Raw genomic sequence first — 26,172 nt, forward strand, 5'->3', positions numbered from 1 at the left:
CCCACCACTGCCTCCCAAAGTGCTTGGATTACAGGCATGAGCCACTGCACCCGGCCCTGAATAACTATTAATACGTTTAATTATGGGGTGTGTGTCACACCCTGCTGATAATCTCATATTTAATGTACACGTGCCATGTCACATTTCTTTTTTCTTTTTTTTTTTTTTTTGAGATGGAGTCTCACTCTGTCGTCCAGGGTGGAGTGCAGTGGCGTGGTCTCGGCTGACTGCAACCTCCACCTCCCAGGTTCACGCCATTTTCCTGCCTCAGCCTCCCGAGTAGCTGAGACTACAGGCGCCCGCCACCACGCCCGGCTAATGTTTTGTATTTTTAGTACAGACAGGGTTTCACCGTGTTAGCCAGGATGGTCTCGATCTCCTGACCTCGTGATCCACCCGCCTCAGCCTCCCAAAGTGCTGGGATTACAGGCGTGAGCCACCAGGCCCGGCTTTTTTTTTTTTTTAAATTGTAAGAGATAGGGTCTCGCTTTGTTGCCTAGGTTGGTCTCAACTCCTGGCTTCAAGCAATCGTCCCAACTGCGCCTCCTAAAAGGCTGGGATTACAGGCATGAGCCACAGGGCGGCCGCGGAGGACCTAATTTGAGAACCTTAAGCCAAATAACCAAGGGCTTTGGTGCACAGATCGGGACGCTTCTCTCCGGCACGTGGTTTTCTCGCTCCGGCGGACGCACACACAGGGCGCCCCTGCAGGCGAGGCCCCGCCCCTCCGGACACAACGCCGCGCCTTCCTCAGAGATTCCCCGCCCCCGGGACGCCCCGCCCACCCACCGGATGCTCGGCATGTACCATCGGGTGCCTGGCGGGGGTGATGAGTCGGAGCGACCGGCTTGGCGCCTGCCTGTCCCTCTCAGCTTGAACGCCTTCCTTCAAGTGTGAGCCCTCGAGGCTTCCAGAGGGGGCTCCAGGAGAGCTGTCTCGGTTCCCCACGCCAGCCGTCTCCGTCCTCCGCCTCCTCCGGGCTTGGCAGGTGGCACAGTCCGGAGGCGGAGCCTTGGGGAAGGGGTGGTTGCGACGGAGGACCGAACCAAGCGGTGAGGCGCGCGGAGGCTGGGGGGTCGCGGTAGCGGTACCCGGGCGTGGGGAGGCCAAGGCCCGGCCGAGGGGGCGGGAGGGCCAGGGAGCAGCCCAGCCCGGGGTGTACGCGACCTACGCTGGCTTCCCAGCCCGACTGTGGCCGCCTGGTCTGGCACCCTTTCTGGACCCTCGGGCCTGGCTCCCGCGGTCAAAACCGACTCCAAAGTGTTGGGAGGGTTTCTCTTCCCGGGGACGCAGCCTCCCCGGACATGGCAGACGATGCCCTGGTCAGACAGAGCCACTGACCACCCCGCCCACCCCCGAGGCCGGACGCACGGATGCACACCCCGTCCTGGGAGGGACAGGCGCCCCTTCCCCTCTGCACCCCGCCGGGCCCCCAGCACCCCGCCGAACCCCCCTCCCCCCGCCGGCTGCTGGACGTCAGATGCAGCCACCACTAACCCTGGGAGGGACAGACACAAGGACAGGTTCCCCTTCCCCTCTGCACCCTCCTGCTGACTGCAGAACGCCAAATGCAGCCAACACTGACCCTGAGAGGGACAGACACACGGACAGTCGCCCCTTCCCCTCCGCACCCCCCTGCTGGCTTTACGACCTCAAATGCAGCCACCACTTGACTTTGGGAGGGACAGATACTTTCCAGCCCAGATTGGCCCTGGGGCATGGATAGATACCCCCTGCACACATGGCTGACCCCGGAACTCGAAGATGCCCCTGACTCTGGCCGACCTGCAGCCTGGGCCAGCACCACGCTGCTGCCCCTACTGCACCAAAGCCCAAGGATGACAGACTTTCAGCTCTGGAGGCCTTGTGATTTCAGCCAGACTCTCATCTGCCCGTTTCAGCCCCAGCACCAGCGCTCGGGGCCCCACCTAGACCAAAGCTTTGATCCATCCCTGCAGAACAGACCTCTGGTCTGGGGATCATGGTTCTGGTCTGAGATGAAAGTTCTGGGGCCTCTTCCCAGGCCTGAGCAGGCATGGTGGGCTGCTGTGACTAGAACGAGCTGGGTCTGCAGTGGGCATTGAGGTTTGGGTCTCACATTGCCTTTGCAGGGACTGCGGCCTCACCATGGACCCGGAATGCTCCCGGCTGCTCCCTGCTCTCTGTGCTGTTCTGGTAGATCCCAGGCAGCCGGTGGCAGATGACACCTGTTTGGAGAAGCTGCTGGACTGGTTTAAAACTGTCACTGAAGAAGGTAAGAAGGTGGTGCTGCTGTTTACTGTCTATCCAGAGACCAGACGCAGAGCCTGGGACAGGGAGCAGGGACCGGTGGGGACTCCCCTGTCCTGGAAGAAGGGCAGAAACTGCAAATCAGATGTCTTTCCTTCACTTCGTAGAGATTATCTGTGGCAGACTGAGGGCAAGTCAAGATGAAGCCCGAGAGAATTATCTGGAGAGTTAGAGCTTGAAAGTCAGCCAGTTCAGCCACGATCAGGGCATCCCAAGGTTCAGTTCTGTGGAAGGCGTGAACAAACTTATTTTATTGTTGTTCTCATTGTATTTAGTGTGTTTAAAACATCAGGTTTGTTTTCTTTCTGATTATGAAAGTAGGGGCTGGATGCAGTGGCTCACACCTGTAATCCCGGCACTTTGGGAGGCTGAGGTGAGCGGATTGCTTAAGTCCAGGAGTTCGAGACCAGCCTGGTCCAACATAGCGAGACCTCATCTCAAAAAAAAAAATAACAAAAATTAGCTGGGCCTGGTGGCGCACCTGTAGTCCCAGCTACTCTGGAGGCTGAGATGGGAGGATCCTTTGAACCCGGGAGGTAGAGGTTGCAGTGAGCTATGATTGTGCCACTGCACTCTGACCTGGGTGATAGAGACCCTGTCTCAAAAAAAAAAAAAAAAAAGTAATTCATGTTCTTTAAAACATGAACAAAAGAGTAAAGAGGAAAATTAAACCATTAACCTTTTAATTTCCTCCCAGCCTTTTTCATAACACATCATAAAGCTGTATTTTTCTGGGAAAAAAATGAGGTCATACCGTAAATATAATTTTGGTGTCTTGCTTTCTCTCTTGCCATCATAGTGAGTGTTTTCTCCATGTAATACGTTAATGTTATTGACTACATGTTATTTGCTGTAGGAGTGGACCATTAATTCATCGAATCACTCTACTGTTATTATTAGATGTTTATATTTCTCATTTTTCATCATTTTAAGTAGTGTCATAGGTCCGACATGGTGGCTCACGCCCGTAATCCCATCACTTTAGGAGGCCAAGGCAGGTAGGTCATTTGAAGTCAGGAGTTCAAGACCAGCCTGGCCAACATGGTGAGACCTTGTCTCCACTAAAAATACAAAAATTAGCCAGGCATGGTGGCATGCACTGTAATCCCAGCTACCCGGGAGGCTGAGGGGAGAATGGCTTGAACCCAGGAGGCGGAGGTTGCAGTGAGCTGAGATCGCACCGCTGCACTCCAGCCTGAGCGACTGAGAATGGACTCCGTCTCAAAACAAATAGTGTCATCATGGCTTTCCTTTTACATAAATATTCTTGCGTGGAAATGTTTATTCTCATGGTCGATCATTGTGTTGGGATAGACTGCATGTTTTTAATTTCTGCTATTCTTTGCTTCCTTTTTTTGGTTTACCCTGTTCTTTTACTCGTTTTATTTTTAAATTCTGTTGTAATTTTTTTTTTTTTTTTTTAGGATGGGGTCTCACTGTATTGTCCAAGCTGCTTTCGATCTCCTGGGCTCAGGCAGTCACCTGCCTCTGCTTCCCAAAGTGCCGTTTACCTTCTTTTGAGCTAAATATCTGGGTCTTCCTTGTTTTCTAATACATACATTTAAGGCCAGGTGCGGTGGTTCATGCCTATAATCCCAGCACTTTGGTAGGCTGAGGCAGGTAGATCACTTGAGGTCAGGAGTTGGAAACCAGCCTGGCTAACATGGTGAAACCCCATCTCTACTAAAAATACAAGAATTAGCCTGACATGGTGGTCCATGCCTGTAATCCCAGCTACTCGGGAGGCTGAAGCAGGAGAATCACTTGAACCTGGGAGGTAGAGGTTGCAGTGAGCTGAGATAATGCCACTGCACTCCAGCCTGGGCAATGGAGTGAGACTCTGTCTCAAAAAAAAATATATATATATATATATATGTGTGTGTGTGTGTGTATATATATGTGTGTATATATGTGTATGTATATATGTGTGTATATGTACTTAAGAGTGCGTTTCTCTAAAAGTATGACTTTAGCTCCATCTTACCAGTTTTACTATGCAGTACTTTGGTTGTAATTTAGTTCTAAGTATTTCATGCTTTTCATTCTGATTTTTTTTCCACCCACAAGTTATTTAAAAGAATATCATTTAGTTTCAAAATGTGGATTTCTCCAGTCTTTTTATTATTGATTTTTAATTTATTTTATGGAGGTTAGAAAATACATGTTTTGAGTCTTTATAGCTATTGAGACTTTTATTGAGACATAGGACCCAGGCGAGTTTTCTCCGTGTTCTAGAGATTTCACTGTATGAGTTTGATGTTTTGGTATTTGAAAGTCTTCAACTGTGGCCTAGTTTGTAGTCAGTTTTTCTTTACTTTCTTTTTCTTTCTTTTTTTTTTTTGAGCCAGGGTTTTTCCGTCACCCAGGCTGGAGTGCAATGGTGTGATCACAGCCCACTGCGGGCTCGACCTCCTGGGCTCAAGCAGTCTGCCTGCCTCATTCTCTTGAGTTGCTGGGATCACAAGTGTGTACCAGGCCCAGCTTTTTTTTTTTTTTTTTCCCTCATAGAAGATGAGGTCTCACCATCTTGCCCAGGCGGCTTGGAACTCCTGGGTTCAAGCAGTCTTCTCTCCTGGGCTTGCCAAACTGCTGGGATTACAGGAGTGGGCCACCATGCCCGGCCTGTATTCAAATTTTAAGAAGTATTTTTCAGTAGCTTTATTGAGATATAATTTGCATACCCTGCAATTCACCCACTTAACGTGTATCCTTCTGTAGTTTGTAAGCATGATTTTTTTTTTTTTTTTTCCAAGACCAAGTCTTGCTCTGTTGCCCAGACTGGGGTACAGTGGCACGATCTCGGCTCACTGCAACCTCCGCTTCCTGGGTTCAAACGATCCTCCTGCCTCAGCCTCCCGAGTACCTGGGATTACAGGCACCTGCCACCATGCCCGGCCAATTTTTGTATTTTTAGTAGGGATGGGATTTCACCATGTTGGCCGGGCTGGTCTCCAACTCCTGACCTCAGGTGATCCCTCCGCCTTGGCCTCCCAAAGTGCTGGGATTACAGTGGAGGGCCACCACACCCAGCCTAAGCATGATAATTGAGTGTTCAGGTGCATGTGTGAGATGTGGCACCGTGGAACTGTGGTATGATGTCGGTACGTGACCCGTCTGACATGAGAAAAGGACAAAATAAATCAATAAATGGTATCAATTCAACAGTTCTTAGTAAATTTATAGGGCTCTGGAATCATCAGCACAATCGAATTTTGTTCTCCTAAAGAAACCGAGTCTGGATTCACAGTGAGTCCCTGTTTCCTCCTCCCTCCCAGCCTCTGTCATTTCTCCTGCGCTGTACTTGATGGAAAGAGTAGTTTCCACACTTGTTCATTAGTTCAGACCTGCTATGTTCTTGCTAATTTGTTTGCTTGTTTCTGAGAGGTGTGTAAAAAGCTTACACCAAGGTCATGGATTCATGACTTTTCTTTGAGTTGCATTCTTTTTTTTTGCTTTACATATTTTTTTCTTTTTCTTTTTCTTTTCTTTTTTTTTTTTTTTGAGACGGAGTCTTGCTCTATTGCCCAGGCTGGAGTACCGTGGCATGATCTCGGCTTACTGCAGTCTCGACTTCTTGGGCTCAGATGATTCTGCCACCTCAGCCTCCCTAATAGCTGGGACCACAGGAGCCCACCACCATGCCCGGCTAAGTTTTTGTATTTTTTGTAGTGATGGGGTTTCACTGTGTTACCCAGGCTGGTGTCAAACTCCTGGGCTCAAGCAGTCTGCCCGCCTTGGCCTCTCACTGGGATTACAGGTGTGAGCCACTGTGCCTGGCTTTTTTTTTTTTTTTTTTTTGGAGACAGGGTCTCACTTTGTCACCCAGGCTAGTATGCAGTGGCGTGATCACGGCTCACTGTAGCCTCAACTTCTGGGCTCAAGTGATCCTCCCATCCCAGCCTCCTGGATGGCTGGGACTACAAGGACACACCAGCACACCCAGCGAATTTTTTGTATTTTTTTGCGGAGACGGTTTCACCACGTTGCCCAGGCTGCTTTACACGTTTTGACGTTAGGTTAGATATACATAGATGTAGGAATATTGTATCTTTCTGGAATTTCTCTGTGTGATCAGTGAACTTTCTTCTGAGTGAATACTGCTTTTTGCTTTATAGCCCATTTTGTTTGCTATTACTGTTGCTACACCAGCTTCTTTAAAGTTAGAATTTGCCTACTGTGTCTTTTTCTCTCCTGCTCCCAGCCTTTCCCTTTGTTGCATTTTATTGCTTTTAGAAACACCACATTGCTCGTTTTCAGTGTTTAATTTAATCTCAGCAACTCTTTCTTTTAACAGATAAGTTTGATCTCTTTAATTTGTCGAGGCGACCGTTAGATTCGAATTCTTTTGTATTTTTTAATTTCCTGTGCCTTATCTTTGTGCCTTTATCCTCCTCCTTTTCTGCCCTCCATCAGATTGATAAAGCTTTTTTTTTTTTTTTTAATCTTTCCTCTTCTGGTTTTGAAGTGATACATTCTATTTATGTTCTTTTTTTTAGACAAGTTCTTGCGCTGTTGTCCAGGCTAGAGGCCAGTGGTGTAATCACGGCTCACTGCAGCCTTGACCTCCTGGGCTCAGGCGATCTTCCCGTCTCAGCTTCCAGTGTAGATGGGACTACAGATGCGTGCCACCACGCCCAGCGAATTTTTTTTTTTGAGACGGAGTCTCGCTCTGTCGCCCAGGCTGGAGTGCAGTGGCCAGATCTCAGCTCACTGCAAGCTCCACCTCCTGGGTTTACGCCATTCTCCTGCCTCGGTCTCCCGAGTAGCTGGGACTACAGGCGCCGCCACCTCGCCTGGCTAGTTTTTTGTATTTTTTTAGTAGAGATGGGGTTTCACCGTGTTAGCCAGGATGGTCTTGATCTCCTGACCTCGTGATCCGCCCATCTCGGCCTCCCAAAGTGCTGGGATTACAGGCTTGAGCCACCGCGCCTGGCCTCCCAGCGAATTTTTATAGAGAGATCTTCCTGTGTTGCCCAACCTGATCTTGAACTCCTGGGCTCAGGTGATCTGCCCACCTCGGCCTCTCAAGATGCTGGGACCACAGGCTTATTTATGTTCTTTAGTGGTTACTCTTATATTTTTAACATGAGAACTGGATTTTTTTTAAAAGTCTGAAGTTAATTAGACTTTTCATTCTCTATCCAGGCAACTGAAGGATCTCAGAGTGCTTGATCTTCTGGCCATCACGAGCTTCTGTTATTGTTGTTTAGTATTTTAATTCTGTTTTGTTTCAAAACCTTCAACAATGATTTTTTAGTTTTGAACTCAGTGAGTTGTTTTTTTTTTTTTTTTTTTGAGGCAGAGTCTTGCCCTGTCACCAGGCTGCAGTGCAGTGGTGCAATCTCGGCTCACTGCAACCTCCACCTCCCAAGTTCAAGCAATTCTCCTGCCTCAGCCTCCTAAGTACCTGGGACTACAGGCGCACACCATCACACCCGGCTCATTTTTTATATTTTAGTAGAGGCAGGGTTTCACCATGTTTGTCAGGATGGTCTCAATCTCCTGACCTCGTGATCTGCCTGCCTCAGCCTCCCAAAGTGCTGGGATTACAGACATGAGCCACTGCGCTCCGCCTTTTTTTTTTTTTTTTTTTTTTTTTTTTTTTAGAGACAGGGTCTCCCTCTGTCGCCCAGGCTGTAGTACAGTGGTGCCGTCATAGCTCACTGCAGCCTTGAACTCCTGGGCTCAAGCGATCCTCCCATCTCAGCCTCCTGAGTAACTGGGACTACAGATGTGTGCCACCACTCCAGGCGAATTTTTATTTTATTTTATTTTATTTTTTTGTAGAGACAGGGTCTTGCTATGTTGCCCAGGCTGGTCTTGAACTCCTGGGCTCAAGTGATCCTCTTGCCTTGGCCTCCCAAAGTGCCAGGACTACAGGTATGAGCACCTCGCCCAGCCTGCAGTGCTGATTCAGGTGGACTCAGTGCTTTTTGAGTCCTGGCCTGGTTCTCCTCCTCTGCATGCTCCTCACTCTCCTTCTTACTGAACCACATTCTTTCTACAAGAGCCTCTCACTGGAAAACTCGCCCAGCCTTTGCCTCAAAATATCTTTCTCGCCACTGGTGCTTTTGAGCAATAGCGTAGCTAGGTATAGAAATACAGGATGCCACGTCTAGAGAGGAATGCCTGTTCCATTGTACCTCCTTGCACAGAGCGCTAAGGAAAAGTACCAATTTGAAAGGTGAAAATGCTCTTCTACTTTTTGTTTTCTTTTTTATTTTTTTGGAATGGAATCTCGCTCCGTCACCCAGGCTGGGGTGTGCGGTGTGCAGTGACGCAATCTCGGCTCACTGCAACCTCTGCCTCCTGGATTCAAGCGATTCTCCTGCCTCAGCCTCCTGATTAGCTGGGACTACAGGCATGAGCCACCACACCCGGCTAATTTTTTGTATTTTTAGTAGAGACAGGGCTTTGCCATATTAGCCAGGCTGGTCTCGAACTCCTGAGCTCAAGTGACCACAAGCCTCGGCCTCATAAAAGTGCTGGGATTACAGGCGTGAGCCGCTGCGCCCAGCCTGGTCTTTCACTTTGATTTGTATTTCTTTTTCACTGTCAGTGAGGCAGAACGTTTTTTCAGCATCTTTGGCCATTCACCTGTTGTGAAAGGTGAAAATGTTCCGCCTTTCAGCTGTTGTTAAACTTTCTAGTTTTTCTGCCCTCACTGAATTAAAATTATGAGTCATTTGCCGTATTTGTTGCAAATATTTTTTTCCCAGTTGGATCCCGAAATCTAACACCCTGCAAGAAAAGGGTCTGGGAATTGCTAGGAGAAGAGTGGTCATCCAGGGGGACACCTGGTGCTGTGCCCCTGGTAACCCCTGGGCTGGGCTGTCCCCACAGAGTCCAGTCTCGTGCTGCTGCAGGGGCACCCCTGCCTAGTGGAGCTGCTGTCTCATGTGCTGAAAGTCCAGGACCTGAGTCCCGGGGTCCTCTCCTTCTCTCTGCGCCTGGCAGGAACCTTCGCAGCCCAGGAAAACTGCTTCCAGTATCTTCAGGTGAGCCTGGGGCCTCCCACCCGAGTGTCCCGTGGAGAGGTGGGCAACCTTCTCCTCCTGCAGGCAGGTGGGGCGTTTGTAGCCATCACCATCCCAAGTTCCAGCGGCCTGCCCCAACCCTGTGTCCTCGCCAGAACTGCATGCTTTTACCCTTGACTGTAGCCCCTTTGAAAAATTCTCCCAGAGTGTTGCTGGGGCTAAGGAGTTGAGGTTTTTTGGAATAAGATGACTGGGATTGGCTCCCAGGTCTGATCAGCTGTCTGACCTTCCCACGGCCGCAAGCCTCCGTCCCTCCCTAGGACGGAGATGGGGGTCGTAGCCGCGCCGTGGCCTCCGTCCCTCCCTAGGACGGAGATGGAAGTCGTAGCCGCACCATGGGGTTGTCATGAGGACCAAACGAGACCGCACATCCTGCACCTCCAGCGACCCAGCCTACAGATGAATGAATGACTAATGAGAATGTCTTTTTAAAAAAAAATTAACTAATTTTATTTATTTTTTATTTTATTTTATTACTATTTTTTGAGACCCCAGGCTGGAGTGCAGTGGCTCAAACTCAGCTAACTGCAGTCTCCACCTCCCAGGTTCAAGCGATTCTCCTGCCTCAGCCTCCCGAGTATCCGGGACTACAGGCACCTGCCACCATGTTCAGCTAAGTTTTGTATTTTTAGTAGAGACGAGGTTTCACCATTTTGGCCAGGCTGGTCACAAACTCCTGACCTCAAGTGATCCGTCTGCCTCGGCCTCCCAAAATGCTGGGATTGCAGGCGTGAGCCACCACACCCGGCCTTTTTTTGTTTTGTTTTTTAGAGACAGAATCCTGCTCTGTCGGCCAGGCTGGAGTGCAGTGGCAGCTCACTGCAGCCTTGACCTCCTGGGCTCAAGTGACCCTCCCCATTCAGCCTCCTGAGTAGCTGGGTCCACAGGTGCATGCACCTGACTAACTTTTTTTATCTTTGGTAGAGATGGGGTCTCACTATGTTGCCCAGGCTGGTCTCAAACTCCTGGCCTCAAGCAATCCTCCTGCCTCGGTCATGAGCCACTGCTCCCAGCCAAGAATTTCTACGTAGCAGCAAGGCATGAGAGCTCGAGAGCCCTCCAGAGCTGTGTCTTCCAGCTCCAAACAGGCAGCGCTGAGTCTGTCAGGTGATGCCTGATGTGAGCTTCAGGGCCCTTGCCCGTCTAGCACGACGGCTTCTCTTGGTGCCCCACAGGCCCTCGCCAGGTTGCTCGAAGGCACGTCCAGTACCGTTAGCTTGCCATTCATGGTGCCCCCCAATTAAGCACCTGCAGACTCCCTAGCAGCCCACCCAGGCACCATCCTGCTGCAGGACAGACTTTCCAAGACGTCCTAGGGTGCTGCTGTACAGTGAATCCGGGGGCCCTTGTCTGTCAGCAGCTGGTAGGAAAGGGCCCTCCAGACCAGGCGCGGTGGCTCATGCCTGTAATCCCAGCACTTTGGGAGGCTGAGGCAGGCGGATCACCTGAGGTCAGGAGTTCGAGACTAACCTGACCAACTTGGTAAAGACCTGTCTTTACTAAAAATGCAAAAACTGGCTGGGCGTGGTGGCGGGCACCTGTAATCCCAGCTACTCGGGAGGCTGAGACGGGAATAGCTTGAGCCCGGGAGGCAGAGGTTGCAGTGAGCCGAGATTGTGCCACTGCACTCCAGCCTGGGCAACAGAGTGAGACTGTCAATAAATACATACATACATACATACATACATACATGAAAGCGTCCTCCAAAAGTTCCTCCACCAGCCCTGGAAAACTGAAAACCCATCTGTGCTTTGCTTCACATCCCTGGAAACCTGCCAGGTCCCCTAACCTCTTTTTTGTTTGTTTTTTTGAGATGGAGTCTCGCTCTGTTACCCAGGCTGGTGTGCAGTGGTGCGATCTTGGCTCACTGCAACCTCTGCCTCCCAGGTTCAAGCGATTCTCCTGCCTCAGCCTTCTGAGTAGCTGGGATTACAGGTGCGTGCCAACACACCCGACAGATTTTTGTATTTCTAGTAGAGACGGGGTTTCACCATGTTGGTCAGGCTGGTCTTGAACTCCTGACCTCGTGATCTGCCCTCCTCAGCCTCCCAAAGTGCTGGGATTACAGGCATGAGTCACCGTGCCCGGCCCCCCCTCACCTCTTTTTTTGCTTCCCAGCAGGGGGAGTTGCTACCAGGGCTCTTTGGGGAGGCAGGACCCCTCGGCCGAGCAGCCTGGGCCGTCCCCACTGTGCGCAGCGGCTGGATCCAGGGCCTGCGCTCCCTGGCACAGCACCCCAGCGCCCTGCGCTTCCTGGCCGACCACGGTGAGTGCGCCCACACCCCACCCCATTCCTCATCCTGCCTGTGTGACCCCAGGGGAGTCACTGCACCTTGCTGAATCTGAGCGTCTGGTCTGTATGATGTCGCAGGGTTGTTGTGAAGAATGCACCGTGACAGTACTGCTGTCCGGTGTCCTCTGGTTTGCAAGTCAGGCCCTAGGAGCCGAGACGGCTTTCTCAGCTGTGAGGACTCAGTCTTTGAAACTATTTGAGAGCCAGGCGTGGTGGCGCCTGGCTATAGTCCTGGCTACTCGGGAGGCTGAAGCAAGAGGATCTTTTGAGTCCAGGGGGTGGAGGCTGCAGTGAGCAGTGGTTGAGCCACTGCACTCCAGCTTAGGCTACAGAGCAAGACCCTGTCTCAAAACACAAGAAACAAGGCCGGGCACAGTGGCTCACGCCTGTAATCTCAGCACTTTGGGAGGCCAAGGCAGGTGGATCACCTGAGGTCAGGAGTTCAAGACCAGCCTGGCCAACATGGTGAAACCCCATCTCTACTAAAAATACAAAAATTAGCAGGGCATGATGGCAGGTGCCTGTAATCCCAGCTACTTGGGAGGCTGAGGTGGGAGAATGGCTTGAACCCGGGAGGTGGAGGTTGCAATGAGCCAAGATTGCACCATTGTACTCCAGCCTGGGCGACAGAACGAGACTCCGTCTCAAAACAAGAAGAAGAACAAAAAACAACAAGGAACGAATTGGGAAGCATCACAAGCTGTGTGTGTTTAACGCTTAGCTGGGGGGAGTTGCTTGTCTCTAGGGAGCTTCAGTTCCTGTTCTCTTTTGCTTTTGAGTGGAGGGGCATTTGGGGGCATCTTGGGGTGCCCTCTGCTGTTTGCATCTTCCCTGAGGCCCTGGAGTCCTGGATTAAGGTTGCTGTCTGCCTCCCCTGGTTCTATTCTGGCTCATCCCCTTTTTCCTGTCTTGCCCCATCCCCTGCCCAGGTGCAGTCGACACCATCTTCTCCCTACAGGGAGACTCCAGCCTGTTTGTGGCCTCGGCGGCCAGTCAGCTCCTGGTGCACGTCCTGGCTTTGTCCATGCGAGGTGGAGCCGAGGGGCACCCCTGCCTGCGGGGGGATGACTGGCCCGCGTGTGCCCGGAAGATCACGGATCATGTGGAGGAGTCCCTGTGCTGCACGGCCACCCCCAAGGTCACTCAGGCCCTGAACGTCCTGACCACGACCTTCGGGCGCTGCCAGAGCCCCTGGACGGAAGCCCTGTGGGTGCGGCTGAGTCCCCGCGTGGCCTGTCTGCTGGAGAGAGACCCCATCCCCGCCGCACACTCGCTCGTGGACCTGCTTCTCTGTGTGGCTCGGTCAGGCCCCCGGGACGCAGCTGGGGGGCCTGGGTGGGCAATTGTTTTCCTCAGATGATGCCCGGGCATGTCCCACTGGCAGCCAGAGACTCCCTGAGGATGTGGCCTGCAGTGAAGCGGCACCGGGGTGACCCTGGAACCCTCGGGGGGAAAGGCCTGTCCTGGGCTGGGCGCCTTCAGCGCTGGGGCCATGGCAATCTCTCAGCCAGGCCTGGAATGGGGTTTTAGGGGATGGGGGATAATTTCTCTCTCTGGGGTCTCCCTGCAGTTCTCCTGTGTTCAGTTCTTCTGACGGCGGCCTGTGGGAGACGCTGGCGCAGGCTCTGAGCTGCCTGGGTCCCACCCACATGGGACCCCTGGCTTTGGGGATCCTGAAGCTCGAGCACTGGTATGGGCTGGGGTGCGTTTCATGCCGAGGTGGGTGTTGGGAGCCAGGGCAGGCAGGGAGGTTGAGAGCGCAGCCCTCAAGGCAGGGGAGTTCCGGAAACCAGGGACAGTCAGGCGGCCGTGTGGGGTGTGATTGCGCCATGCGTGGGTTACGCGTGGCAGTCGTGCAGGCTGGCGGCTTCTGCAGGATCTTTAGCACCAGAATAATTGTTTCAAGACAAAAGCTCTGCGAGATCCCCAGAGGTAAGAAGGATGGCCGGAGCTGCTCTGCCCAGAGTGGGATGGTCCTGCCCAGGCCCTGCGCTCCACAGCCCTCCCACCTGTCCCCCACCGCAGCCTTGGTTGGAGGTGCTGGAGCTCCCCAGCACATACACCATGCAGATGGGGGGGCCTGGGGGCGGTGGAACGGCAGTGCCTGGGTCAGGACAGGTGGGAAGGCCGTGGACGGCCTGCCAGGGTTCTGGGTGGGCTCACATTAGGGGTGGACATGACCTCAGGACCCGCTGCCCAAAGGGCCCAAGGGTACCATGAAAGCCCGGCTCTGAGCTCCGGGATCGCCGAATGTTTAGGAGAGTAGATGGGGAGGACGGAGGAACAGACCCGGCCTTGCAGGAATGCACTGTGGGGACACTGCCCCCACCTGGGCCCAGATGTGAGGGCAGGTCCCTCCTACAAAGTGGATGCTGTGCACACCTGGGGACACCCAGGAGGCTGGGGGCACCCTGTCCCTGTCCCCCTGAGCAGGCACTGCCCCGACCTGGACCCAGACATGAGGGCAGGTCCCTCCTACAAAGTGGACGCTGTGCACACCTGGGGACACCCCGTCCCTGTCCGCCTGAGTGGGCACTGCCCCTCTCTCTGGGTGCATGGCCGGGCCCTCCAGGAGACCCCTCAGTGTCTGCTTCTAAGGACATTGGGAGTATCAGGCTCATCTCCTTGGTCAGGTCTGTCTCCCCGCCACTCTCTGTCCCATGGCGTCCCCTGGCCAGTGGCCTGCAGAGAAACTGTTTCTTGGCGGGGTGTCCCAACCCCCTCCCTGATTTGCCCCAGGCTTGCTGGGGATGTTAGCACAGCCAGCTTGCCTCATGGCCAGGGTCACGGGGCTCACTGTGTGTGTGTCTCCAGCCCACAGGCACTGAGGACCCAGGCCTTCCAGGTCCTCCTCCAGCCCCTGGCCTGTGTCCTGAAGGCCACAGTTCAGGCCCCCGGACCCCCAGGTACGCCGCTCAGAAAGGGCTGGGAGGGCGGAACCTGGGTCCCTGCAGCTGGGGGAGGGGAGATGGATGGGAGTACCAGACTCGCCACCCCCATCCCACTTTAGTCACACCCAGGCCTCCCACTAAGAGGAAAGGGGACCGGGGGCGTGGCCATCATCCCTGGTGAGCCGCTGCTCTGCACCCAGGTCCTGGCCTCTGCTGCGAGTGGTGGCCGGGGGTGGCTGGCGACCGTGGGCAGGCCGAAGTGCTCTCTAAGGGAGCTCTTTCCTGGCTTGGTCCCCAGGCTTGCTGGACGGGACGGCAGACGACGCCACGACGGTGGACGCGCTCCTGGCCTCCAAGTCGTCCTGTGCGGGCCTCCTGTGCCGCACCCTGGCTCACCTGGAGGAGCTGCAGCCGCTGGTAGGTGTGGCGCGCCCTCATGCAGCCCGGCAGCATCCACACCGGCAGTGGGACCGCAACCTGGGCTGACGCCCCGCACCCCTTGCAGCCCCAGCGCCCCTGCGTCTACGCCAGCCGTGGGATCACAACCCTGGCTGATGTCCCCCGCCCCACATGCCTTGAAGCCCCAGCGCCCCTGCATCCACGCCGGCAGTGGGACCGCAACCTTGGCTAACGCTCCCCTCCCTCGCCAGCCCCAGCGCCCGTCGCCGTGGCCCCAGGCGTCCCTGCTGGGGGCTGCAGTGACTGTCCTGCGGCTCTGTGATGGCTCGGCTGCTCCCGCCTCCAGCGTGGGGAGCCACCTCTGTGGGACTCTGGCGGGCTGCGTCCGGGTCCAGCGAGCAGCCCTCGACTTCCTGGGGACGCTGTCAGAGGGGACAGGTGAGTGTGTTCTGTACGGCTTTGGCGTTGGGCGAAACCCAAGCCCCCACTCTCCTTTCTGCTCGGAGGCGCCTGGGAATTGCTGTCCCTCTGTGTTTCTTCTCTGGGGCGGGGGCTGAGGGGTGCAGGGGCCGTGCAGGAGGTTTCAGCTGGCAAATGAGGCCTTGTCCTGCTCCTTCCCAGAGTTGATGGGGAAGGCCATGGGGTGGAGGTGGGGGTGGTTTATCCACTCACCTCTTTCTCAGGCCCCCAGGAGTTGGTGACGCAGGCGCTTGCTGTCCTCCTGGAGTGCCTCGAGAGCCCCGGCTCCAGCCCCATGGTACGGATAGGGAACGAGGAGAGGAGGGAGGCAGAGGCAGTGGGACCCACCCCCCACTCCACCCTGGCCCCATGCGGGCCTCTAGGGACGGGGCCTTCACACAGGGCCACAGAGTCACTGCTCAGAGAGCTTCATGACACAGGTGGCTGCATGCGTCGGGCCCAGGGCCTCTTGTTGGTGAAGATACATCAGCATGCAGGGATGTGTGGGGCCGTGGGGAGCAGGGGCGCCGGCCAGGCGGCCTGCAGGGAATTCTGGACAAGGGAAATGAAGTGGCACCAGGACGGCCCTGGGCGTGGGCTCCGGGTTCTAAGCGCCGTTTGTGAACGTGCCCACTCCATAGCCCCTTGTGGAGCTGGGCCCTGGCGGGTACAGACCTTGTGCCACCTGTCGCTGAGCAGACAGTGGACAGCTTTGGAGGAAGGGCCCAGGGCCTCCTGAGATCCTACGGAAAAGTGCCCTGCGTCATTGGTCATGTTTTGATGCAGAAATCCCGCTGCCTGGGTGGTGGGTCTTCTGGTGGGGGCCACTGCCGCCTCCTGCTCACAGTCTGGGGAGCCGCTTCCGCAGCAGATCCTGCCTTATTAAAATCAGCCCGAGAGGGGTGTGGAGCTCAGAGCTGTGATTACTGTGCTGTGGGAGGATCCGTGGAGCCCAGGACTTTGAGTCCAGCCTGGGCAACATAGCAAGATCCCATCTCTACAAAAAATACAAAAATTAGCCCCGGGGTGTAGCTCAGGGGTAGAGCATTTGACTGCAAAAATTAGCCGGGCATGGTGATGTGTGCCTCTAGCCCCAACCACTCATAAGGCTGAGGCAGGAGGATTGTTTGAGCCTGGGAGGTGGAAGCTGCAGTGAGACCCTGTCTCTAAAAAAGAAGGAAGCCCAGCGTTCCCTTCTGTCTCCACTTCCTGTCCCCATCTCTGTCCCTGCAGTGGGGGCAGCACAGAGGAAGGTGAGGGGACAGGCAGACAGCTTGTCCCTCCGCCTCTCGTGGCCCTACAGCCCGCCCTGTCTGCTCCAGGTTCTGAAGAAGGCCTTCCAGGCCACACTCCAGTGGCTTCTGAGCTCACCCAAGACCCCTGGCTGCTCTGATCTTGGCCCCCTCATCCCGCAGTTCCTCAGAGGTAACGCAGCCCCTCACAGGGGTGAATGGAGCTGGAGTCGCAGGGGTGGAGGCAGCAGGGACTGGGCGGCTCCGAGGGCAGCGTGAGCCTGGCCCCAAGCTCGCCCTGACCTGCCCCTTCCCGCCCTAGAGCTGTTCCCTGTGCTGCAGAAACGCCTGTGCCACCCCTGCTGGGAGGTGAGGGACTCCGCCCTCGAGTTCCTGACCCAGCTGAGCAGGCACTGGGGAGGTGAGTGCTGGCAGATGGAGGGGCTGCCTTCCCGCCTGCTGGGGGCTCACTGAGCCGGGGTGCACCAGCAGCCTCTTGCTGGCTCTAGAAACTTGGGCCATGTCGGCTGCCCACAAGGGGGTGGAGGCAGAGGCCGAGGCGGCAAGGCTCGGCCCTCGGTCACAGCTGCATGTGGCCACTTCGACCCCCAGGACAGGCCGACTTCAGATGCGCCCTCCTGGCTTCAGAGGTGCCTGAGCTGGCCCGGCAGCTCCTCCAGGACCCTGAGAGTTACGTCCGAGCGAGCGCAGTGACCGCCACGGGGCAACTTTCCAGCCGGGGCCTGCACGCCCCCACCAGCCCTGAGTATGCAGAGGCCCGGCAGGTAGGAAGTGCTGGGTTCCTCGGCTACCAGCCCCTGCCAGCCCTGAGCATGCAGAGGCCCAGAAGGTAGGAGGTGGCGGGTTCCTCGGCCAGCAGCTCCCACCTGGCCATCGTGTGTGCTCGACTGCTTGCGGGTGGGTGAGCAGCCAGCATCCACCGTGGGAGCAGCTGCTGCTGTGGGCAGCACCTGTGGGAGTGACTGCCGAGGCCCTGGGGCTCTGCTGGGCGTGGGGCCTGTGCTCTTCGCCTTGTCTCCCCAGCACCCCTCCACTTAGACATGGTTACCTCCATTTGACAGATGGGTAAACTGAGGATTGGAGGGCGATGTGCTCACTGCGTAGCACGGGAAGGTGCCAGAGTGGGGTGTGGCCCTAGACTGCCCATGTCCGGGGCCAGCCCCACGGATGCCCCTGGGGTCCTGTTGTGGGAGCCCCACTCCTGCCGCCCCACCGACCATCCCCACCCGCTCCCTGTCCCCCAGAGCCTGTTCCTGGAGCTCCTGCACATCCTCTCCGTGGACTCGGAGGGCTTCCCACGGAGGGCGGTCATGCAAGTCTTCACCGAGTGGCTGCGGGACGGCCACGCTGACGCGGCCCAGGACACGGAGCAGTTCGTGGCCACTGTGCTGCAGGCGGCAAGCCGGGACCTGGACTGGGAGGTCCGCGCCCAGGGCCTGGAGCTGGCGCTGGTGTTCCTGGGCCAGACGCTGGGCCCGCCACGTACCCACTGCCCCTATGCTGTGGCCCTACCCGAGGTGGCCCCAGCCCGGCCACTCACCGAGGCACTGAGGGCTTTCTGCCACGTGGGGCTCTTTGACTTCGCCTTTTGTGCCTTGTTTGACTGCGACCGCCCCGTGGCGCAGAAGTCCTGTGACCTCCTCCTCTTCCTGAGGGACAAGATTGCTTCCTACAGCAGCCTGCGGGAGGCCGGGGGCGGCCCCAACACCACCTCAGTGGAGGCCGCCCTGCCGAGGTGCCGGACGGGTGAGCATGCCCAGCCCCCAGGGGACCAGGAGCCTGAGGCTGTGCTGGCCATGCTCAGGTCCCTAGACCTGGAGGGCCTGCGGAGCACACTGGCCGAGAGCAGCGACCACGTGGAGAAGAGCCCCCAGTCCCTCCTGCAGGACATGCTGGCCACAGGAGGCTTCCTGCAGGGGGATGAGGCTGACTGCTACTAAGTAGAACCAGATTCTGCCACTGGGGTTCAGGACTGAGGAAGGCAGTGCCACGTCCTTTCGTGGGACACTGCCATCCCCAGGGCTCCAGCCCAGCCCAGTGGATCCTCTGGGGAAGCCAGGACCAGGAGAGAAGCAAAGTCAAGAAATGCCACATTTTGATGTATTAAAGAAATGACTTATTTTCTACTCAAAATAAATGGCATTGAAGTCTTTAATCCCTTTTGAGTTAATTTAGTAATAATGATCTGAGACAAGGGTCCAGTTTCATTCATTCGAATGTGGATATCCAGTTTTCCCAGCACTGTTCCTCTCTCCCTCCCTCCCTCCCTCCCTCCCTTCCTTCCTCCTTTCCTCCCTTCTTCCTCCCTCCCTCCCTTCCCTTCCCTTCCTTCTTTCCTTCCTTTCTTTTTCTTTCTTTCTCTTTCTCTGTCTCTTTCTTTCTTTCTTTTGAGAGTTTCACTCTTGTTGCCTAAGCTGGAGTGCAGTGGCACAATCTTGGCTCGCTGCAACCTCTGCCTCCTCGGTTCAAGCGATTCTCCTGCCTCAGCCTCCCAAATAGCTGGGATTACAGGCACACGCCACCATGCCTGGCTAATTTTTTGTATTTTTAGTAGAAATGGGGTTTCACCATGTTAGCCAGGCTGGTCTCGAACTCCTGACCTCAGGTGATCCACCCACCTCAGCCTCCCAAAGTGCTGGGATTACAGGCGTGAGCCACTATGCCCGGCCAATTTATTTTATTTTTTTCTTTATTCCTTTCTTCCTTCCTTTCTTTCCTTTCTTTCCTTTATTTCCTTTCTTTCTTTTCTTTCCTTTCTCTTTCTTTCTTGTCTTTATCTGTCCCCTAGGCTGCAGTGCAGTGATGCAATCTCAGCTCACTAGCCTGTACATCCCAGGCTCAAGTGATCCTCCCATTTCAGCCTCCCAAGTAGCTGGGACTACAGTCACAGGTCACCATGCCTGGCTACTTTTCTGGGGTATTTTCTTTGTAGAGACAGTTTCACTGTGTTGCCCAGGCTGCTCTCAAACTCCTGAGCTCAGGTAATTTGCCTGCCTTGGCCTCCCAAAGTGCTGGGATTATAGGCATGAGCCACTGCGCCCAGTGATGTTTTAGTTTGTTTTACAGATGGGGTCTTGCTCTGCGGCCCAGGCTGGAGTGCAGTGGCATGGTCAGTTCACTGCAGCTTCAACTTCCTGGGCTCAAGCCACCTGCCTGCCTCAGCCTCTGAAGTAGCTGGGACTATAGGCGCATGCCACCACACCCAACTAATTTTTAAAATCTTTGTAGAGATAGTCTCCCTAGGTCCTCTTTTATTTATTTACGTATTTATTTACTGAGACAGAGCCTCACTCTGTTGTCCAGGCTGGAGTGCGATGGCGCAATCTTAGCTCACTGCAACCTCTGCCTCCCGGGTTCAACCGATTCTCCTGCCTCAGCCTCCTGAGTAGTCTGGTCCTCTCTTATTAAAGGGACTATCCTTTCCCCACTGTGTATTCTTGGCACCCTTGTCAAAGACTAATCATGAGGGTTTATTTCTATACTCTGTTCTGTTCCACTGGTCTGTGTGTCTCTTTGTGTGCCAGTACTATACTGTTTTGTTTACTCTAACTTTGTAGTATACTTTGAAGTCAAGTAATGTGATGCCACCAGCTTTGTTCTTTTTCAAAATTACTTTGGCTCTGGGGTCTTTTGTGGTTCCATATGAATTTTAGGATTGTTTTTTCAACTTCTGTGAAAAATGCCATTGGAATTTTGATAGGAATTGCATTGAGGCTGTAGAGCACTTTGGGTAGTATGGACATTTAAAAAATATTAGTTGCCGGGCACAGTGGCACACACCTGTAATCCCAGCACTTTGGGAGGCTGAGGTGGGTGGATCACGAGGTCAGGAGATCGAGACCATCCTGGCTAACACAGTGAAGCCCCATCTCTACTAAAAATACAAAAAAAGAGCCGGGTGTGGTGGCGGGCACCTGTAGTTCCAGCTACTTCGGAGGCTGAGGCAGGAGAATGGCGTGAACCCGGGAGGCGGAGCTTGCAGTGAGCTGAGATCACGCCACTGCCCTCCAACCTGGGTGACAGAGCGAGACTCTGTCTCAAAAAAAAAAAAAAAAAAAAAAATCGTCGTTCTTATCCATGAACATGGGATATCTTTCCATTTATTTGTGTCCTCTTCAGTTTATTTAAATTGGTGTCTTAACAGTTTCCAGTGTACAGATCTTTCACCTCTTTGGTTAAAGTTATTCTTGGGGGCCGGGCGCAGTGGCTCACGCCTGTAATTCCACCACTTTGGGAGGCTTAGGTGGGCGGATCACCTGAGGTCAGGAGTTCGAGACCAACCTGGCCTCAAGTGATCCTCCTAGCACTCCATAAGTGTTGGGATTACAGGCGTGAGCCACCACACCACATCCAGCTAGGCAGTTGCTCTCTTGTAGTGCGTTGGTTTGTTCAGCATATCCCAGCGTACCCTGACTTCTGTCGCCGTGTTCAAGAGTTTGGCTGTCAGTCTAACGCCCATTCTTTCAAATAACTCTTTTTTTCCTCTGGCTGCTTTCAATATATATATATTTTTTGAATTGTCCTTGCTTTTCAGCAATTTTACTATCTTTTGTAGGTGAGAGTTTTGTTTTATTTGTTCTGCTTGAAATTCACTAGGATTCTTAAATCTGTGCATTAGTAGTTTTCATCAGTTCTGGGAAATTCTTAGCCACTATCCTTTCAGATATTCTCTCTCTCTTCCTCCTCTCATCTCCTCTTCCCCCTTTCCTCGTCTTTTTTTTTTTTGAGACAGTGTCTCACTGTGTCACGCAGGCTGGAGTGCAGTGGCACAATCTCAGCTCATGGCAATCTCTGCCTCCTGGGTTCGAGTGATTCTCCTGCCTCAGCCTCCCGAGTAGTTGGGATTACAGGTACGTGCCACCACACCTGGCTAATTTTTGTATTTTTAATAGAGATGGAGTTTTGCCATGTTGGCCAGGCTGGCCTCAAACTCCTGACCTCAGGTCATCCACCCGTCTCTGCCTCCCAAAATGCTGCTACTGCACTTGGCCCTCCTTTAACTAACTTCTTTGAGAGTATGTTATGGGCTGGGACTGGAGGTTGCTCCTATCATCATCACCCACATTCCATCCTCCAGACTTGAGCCATGTGGCTATGCCCAGCTATGAGGGATCCTGGGGACTGTGGTTAGGCCGGGTGCCTGGAAACAAGTCAACAGGACCACCTGGCCAATGTCGGTCACAGCACACAACCACCCCAGTGTCTGGCACAGTGCACAACCGTCCTCGTGTCTGAAGCCTGTGCAGGTCACTCATGGTGCCCTGTTTCCCTGTGTTCTTAGTCATCTTTATGTGCTGCTCACTGGCTTTGAAAAATGTTGATGGAGAGATTATTTGAGGCCTAGGATGAAGGTAGAGTCCACTAGGGAGGAGTAATTTGGGGCATTACCCACTGGAGGCCACTGCAAACCAAACATACTGGCCGCTCAAAGGTCTGGGCACGGTGGCTCATGCCTGTAATCCCAGCACTTTGGGAGGCTGAGGTAGGAGGATTGTTTAAGGCCAGGAGTTTGATAATAGCCTGGACAACATAGAAAGACCCAATCTTTACACATTTTTTTTTGTTTTGAGACGGAGTCTCACTCTGTTGCCCAGGCTGGAGTGCAGTAGTGTAGTGTGATCTCGGCTTACTGCAATCTCCACCTCCTGGGTTCAAGCAATTCTGTCTCAGACTCCCTAATAGCTGGGATTACAGGTGCCCACCACCACACCTGCCTAATTTTTGTATTTTTTAGTAGAGACAGGGTCTCACCAGGTTGGCCAGGCTGGTCTCGAACTCCTAATCTCAGGTGATCCACCTGCCATGGCTTTTCAAAGTGCTGGGATTACAGGCGTGAGCCACTGCACCTGGTGTATTTCTTTTCTTTTTAATTAGCTGGGCGTGGTGGTATGCACCTGAAGTTCCAGCTACTTGGGAGGCTGAGGTGGGAGGATTGCTCGAGCCCAGGAGTTCGAGGCTGCAGTGAGCCATGATCACACCACCGCACTCCAGCCTGGGTGACAGAGAGATACCCTGTGTCAAAACAACGCATTGAGTGCTTGGAGTTCTCTGCATTCTTGGGCCTCAAATCTGTGCTGGAGAAGACCTGTTGCCCTAACTTCTCAAGAACTTTTTCTTTTTGCTTCTCTTAGCACCAAGTGTCTTTCCCGTGGAGGGAGCAGGGCTAATTCCGATTCATTCTTACCCTAAGAGTGTAGCCCTTTAGGTTTTCAGCTTAAGGTAGGAAAGGTTTTCTATAATGCTCCCCATTTTGGGCAGGACTGGCCCTGACTTCTCTCCTCCTGACCCCACGAGGCCACGGAATGAGAACCATTGCTGGTTTCGGCAAATGCCCTCTGATAGAAGGGCACCTCCTGGGCGGCACAGCTGTGGGCTGGTGTGCCCCACCAGGGTGCAGCAGTGACATCAGCCCCATCTCAGGGCACATGTCCCTTCCCAGTGACAGCAGGCTGGATGCCTGGGACCAGCCATTTCCCTGAAGACAATGAAACACGCCGGGTGAAATATCCAAAGGCCAAGAACACTGAACAGCGGACAAGATAGCAGGTAACTAAATGCCAGGCCTCGTGCTGGAGGAAGATTGGACTCAGATACAAGGCCCTCCTGCAGGGATCTGGTGAGCCTGGCTCTCAGCTCTGGCCTGGGGGAACTCAGAGCCGGGAGAACAGTGCGGATCAGCTGCCCTCCAGGAGGTAATGCTGAACCACCGTGCCTGGTGAAAAGAGACTGCGGGGCCCGGCACGGTGGCTCACGCCTGTAACCTCAGCACTTTGGGAGGCCGAGGTGGGCAGATCTCTTGAGCTCAGGAGTTCAAGACCAGCCTGGCCAACATGGTGAGGCCCCGTTTACTAAAAATACAAAAATTAGCTGGGCATGGTGGCGGGTGCCTGTAATCCCAGCTACTCGGGAGGCTGAGGCAGGAGAATCACTTGAATCTGGGAGGCAGAGGTTACAGTGAGCCAAAATTGCACCACTGTACCCTATCCTAGCAACAGAGTGAGACTCTGCCTCAAAAAAAGGAGTGAGCCAGATGCAGTGGCTCACACCTGTAATCCCAGTATTTTGAGAGGCCAAGGCGGGTGGATCACTTGAGGTTAGGAGTTCGAGACTAGCCTGGCCAATATGGTGAAACCCCATTTCTACTAAAAATACAAAAATTAGCTGGGCATGGTAGCGGGCGCCTATAATCACAGCTACTCGGGAAGCTGAGGCAGGAGAATCACTTCAATCTGGGAGGCAGAGTTTACAGTGAGCCAAAATCATACCACTGTACTCTATCCTGGCAACAGAGTGAGACTCTGTCTCAAAAAAAAAAAAAAAAAAAAGAGTGAGCTGGGTGCAGTGGCTCATGCCTGTAATCCCAGCATTTTGAGAGGCCAAGGCAGATAGATCACTTGAGGTCAGGAGTTCAAGACCAGCCTGGCCAACATAGTGAAACCCCATTTCTACTAAAAATACAAAAATTAGCTGGGCATGGTGGCTGTAATCCCAGCAACTCGGGAGGCTAAGGCAGGAGAATTGCTTTAACCCGGGAGGCAGAGGTTGCAGTGAGCCGAGATCGTGCCACTGCACTCCAGCCTGGGTGAAAGAATGACACTGTCTTAAAAACAAACAAACAAACAAAAAACCAAAAAAAAGGCCAGGTGCGGTGGCTCATGCCTGTAATCCCAGCACTTTGGGAGGCCGAGGCGGGCAGATCACGAGGTCAGGAGATCGAAACCATCCTGGCTAACACAGTGAAACCCCGTCTCTACTAAAAATACAAAAAATTAGCCGGGTGCAGTGGCGGGCGCCTGTAGTCCCAGCTACTCGGGAGGCTGAGGCAGGAGAATGGCGTAAACCCGGGAGGCGGAGCTTGCAGTGAGCCGAGATCACACCAGTACACTCCAGCCTGGGCCACAGAGCGAGACTCCATCTCAAAAAAAAAAAAAGAGAGAGAGAGAGAGAGACTATAAACTCGCACCAATCATTACCTCGTAAGTGCAGTTAGCTCAGGAAGTACGATATTTCCAAAAAGGTGACCACAGGGAGAAAAACATGAAGATAACAACCAGCTCAGACCCAGCTGGGGCTTGTGGCCACGCCCGCCTGCTTCTGTGTGTCCTGGGCCTCAGGCAAGCCGCCCTCCTCTCCCCACGGTTTCCAGTCTGTGAGCTGGGCTTAGTGATGCCACCTTCTCAGTTGTGGGTCTCTAGAAGGCAGCCATGGGCCTCTATCCCTAGGTTGCAGCCCAGCGCTGGCACATAGTTGATCCGCCTCCAGCTGCCACACACACTACCTTACCAGGTAGCCCCAGGAGACAGGACAGGGTGATGGGCCCATTTCACAGGGGGAAAAACCAAGGCAAAGAAAGGCAGTGGAGAGTCATGCTTCTGCTTCAGTAGCTCCTGCCATGGACTTGACACGGGAACCCCCTCCCACAAGGTCTGCCCCCGGCACCCTCTGGCACTGTTAGCCAGTGGAATCCAGCCCTCCCCATGGCCTGGTTCTCAGCACCCCTGGGAACTTCTAGAGCCTCTGGCCTGTGCTGAGGTGGGGCAGCTGCTGGCCAGGGCCCTGGAGAGAGGGGTATCAGTTAGCTAGTGCTGAGTAACAAATAGCTCCAAACACATGACTTCACATTTCCTTAGTATTAAAGAAGGACCAGGCGGCACTGCTGCTCATTGCTGGGCCTGGCTAGTCCTGGCTGGGCTCACTCACACATCTGTGGGCAGCTGGGAGCTAGCTAGTCCCGGATGGCCTCAGCTAGGGTGACTCAGGCTCCATTGCCCTCTTGCCTTCCTGCAAAGCAGCCCAGCTTGTTCTTGTGCAATAGCAGGAGTCAGAGAGAGCAGGCAGAGGCACCCATGTCCCTGGAGGTTTAAGCTCAGAGCTGGGAATGTCATTGCTGTCACCTTTTATTGGCCACAGCAAGTCATAAGACAGGCTCAGATTGAAGGATGGGGAAGTAGATGCCACCTCTAGATAGCAATTGGGGCAAAGTCACACGGCAAAGGGCATGGTGATTCAGGAAGGAGTAGGGCATTGGGGTCATGTTTGTAATTGACCTACCACAGAAGGGAGCCCCGCTTTGAGAAGGTGCTTGGTGGGCCTTGGGGCTTAGGGAGCCATGGGCCAACCTGCTAGATGGGGCCTTCAGTGGGGTGGTGGGGACGTCAGTTTAACCTCAGGATTCGACTCTGAGCCTCTTGCGAGCCCATGTCTTGGGCGGCATCGCAGCCCCAGCTGCAAGCACAGAGTGGCTCTTCCAGAAAGTTCGTTGAATGACTGAGTGACCTAAGTCAGTTCCTGTGCCAGGCAGCCCAGAGGGACCATCCCAGAGCCTCCTTCTCGGGGTGCAAGCCTGGCTTGGGGTTGGGGGGTGTCTGCACTTGTGGAGTCCCCCATGCCTGCCGGGAGCCTGAAGACGCAGAGACCTCCTGCCTCGCCTCGCCCCCTCCGTGGGGACCCTCTTCCCCACACTCCTTGGTTCCTGTCGGAGCCAAGATGTGTCGTCATGGAAACCGCTTGGCAAACGCTGGCAGGGAGAGGCGGCCAACAGCAGCTCTCCT

The 26,172-nt window shown here is 54.2% G+C and overlaps 1 protein-coding gene and 1 pseudogene across 23 annotated transcripts; both read left to right on the forward strand.

Annotated features, from left to right (window-relative positions):
• Window positions 1–1,014: 1,014 nt before the first annotated feature.
• BRAT1 (BRCA1 associated ATM activator 1) lies at window positions 1,015–18,776 on the forward strand. 23 transcript variants are annotated; one of them, XM_074034284.1, is made up of 14 exons: window positions 1,015–1,052; window positions 2,112–2,254; window positions 9,133–9,287; window positions 11,445–11,592; window positions 12,549–12,921; window positions 13,190–14,252; window positions 14,434–14,525; window positions 14,809–14,927; window positions 15,161–15,347; window positions 15,593–15,666; window positions 16,691–16,793; window positions 16,923–17,021; window positions 17,213–17,385; window positions 17,866–18,776. In XM_074034284.1, the coding sequence occupies exons 6-14, from the start codon at window positions 13,870–13,872 to the stop codon at window positions 18,559–18,561; spliced, it is 1,926 nt and encodes a 641-aa protein (XP_073890385.1). In that variant the 5' UTR covers window positions 1,015–1,052; window positions 2,112–2,254; window positions 9,133–9,287; window positions 11,445–11,592; window positions 12,549–12,921; window positions 13,190–13,869; the 3' UTR covers window positions 18,562–18,776. The 23 variants fall into 23 exon arrangements, 19 of the variants coding, with proteins under 19 accessions (XP_073890385.1, XP_015302521.3, XP_005549090.3 ...); XM_015447035.3 differs by having other exon boundaries at window positions 13,190–13,321; XM_005549033.4 differs by having other exon boundaries at window positions 13,190–13,309.
• Window positions 5,314–5,409, forward strand: LOC123572696 (small nucleolar RNA U13; annotated as a pseudogene).
• Window positions 18,777–26,172: the final 7,396 nt, after the last annotated feature.

Source organism: Macaca fascicularis, chromosome 3, assembly GCF_037993035.2.
Source record: "Macaca fascicularis isolate 582-1 chromosome 3, T2T-MFA8v1.1".
Lineage (NCBI taxonomy): Eukaryota > Metazoa > Chordata > Mammalia > Primates > Cercopithecidae > Macaca > Macaca fascicularis.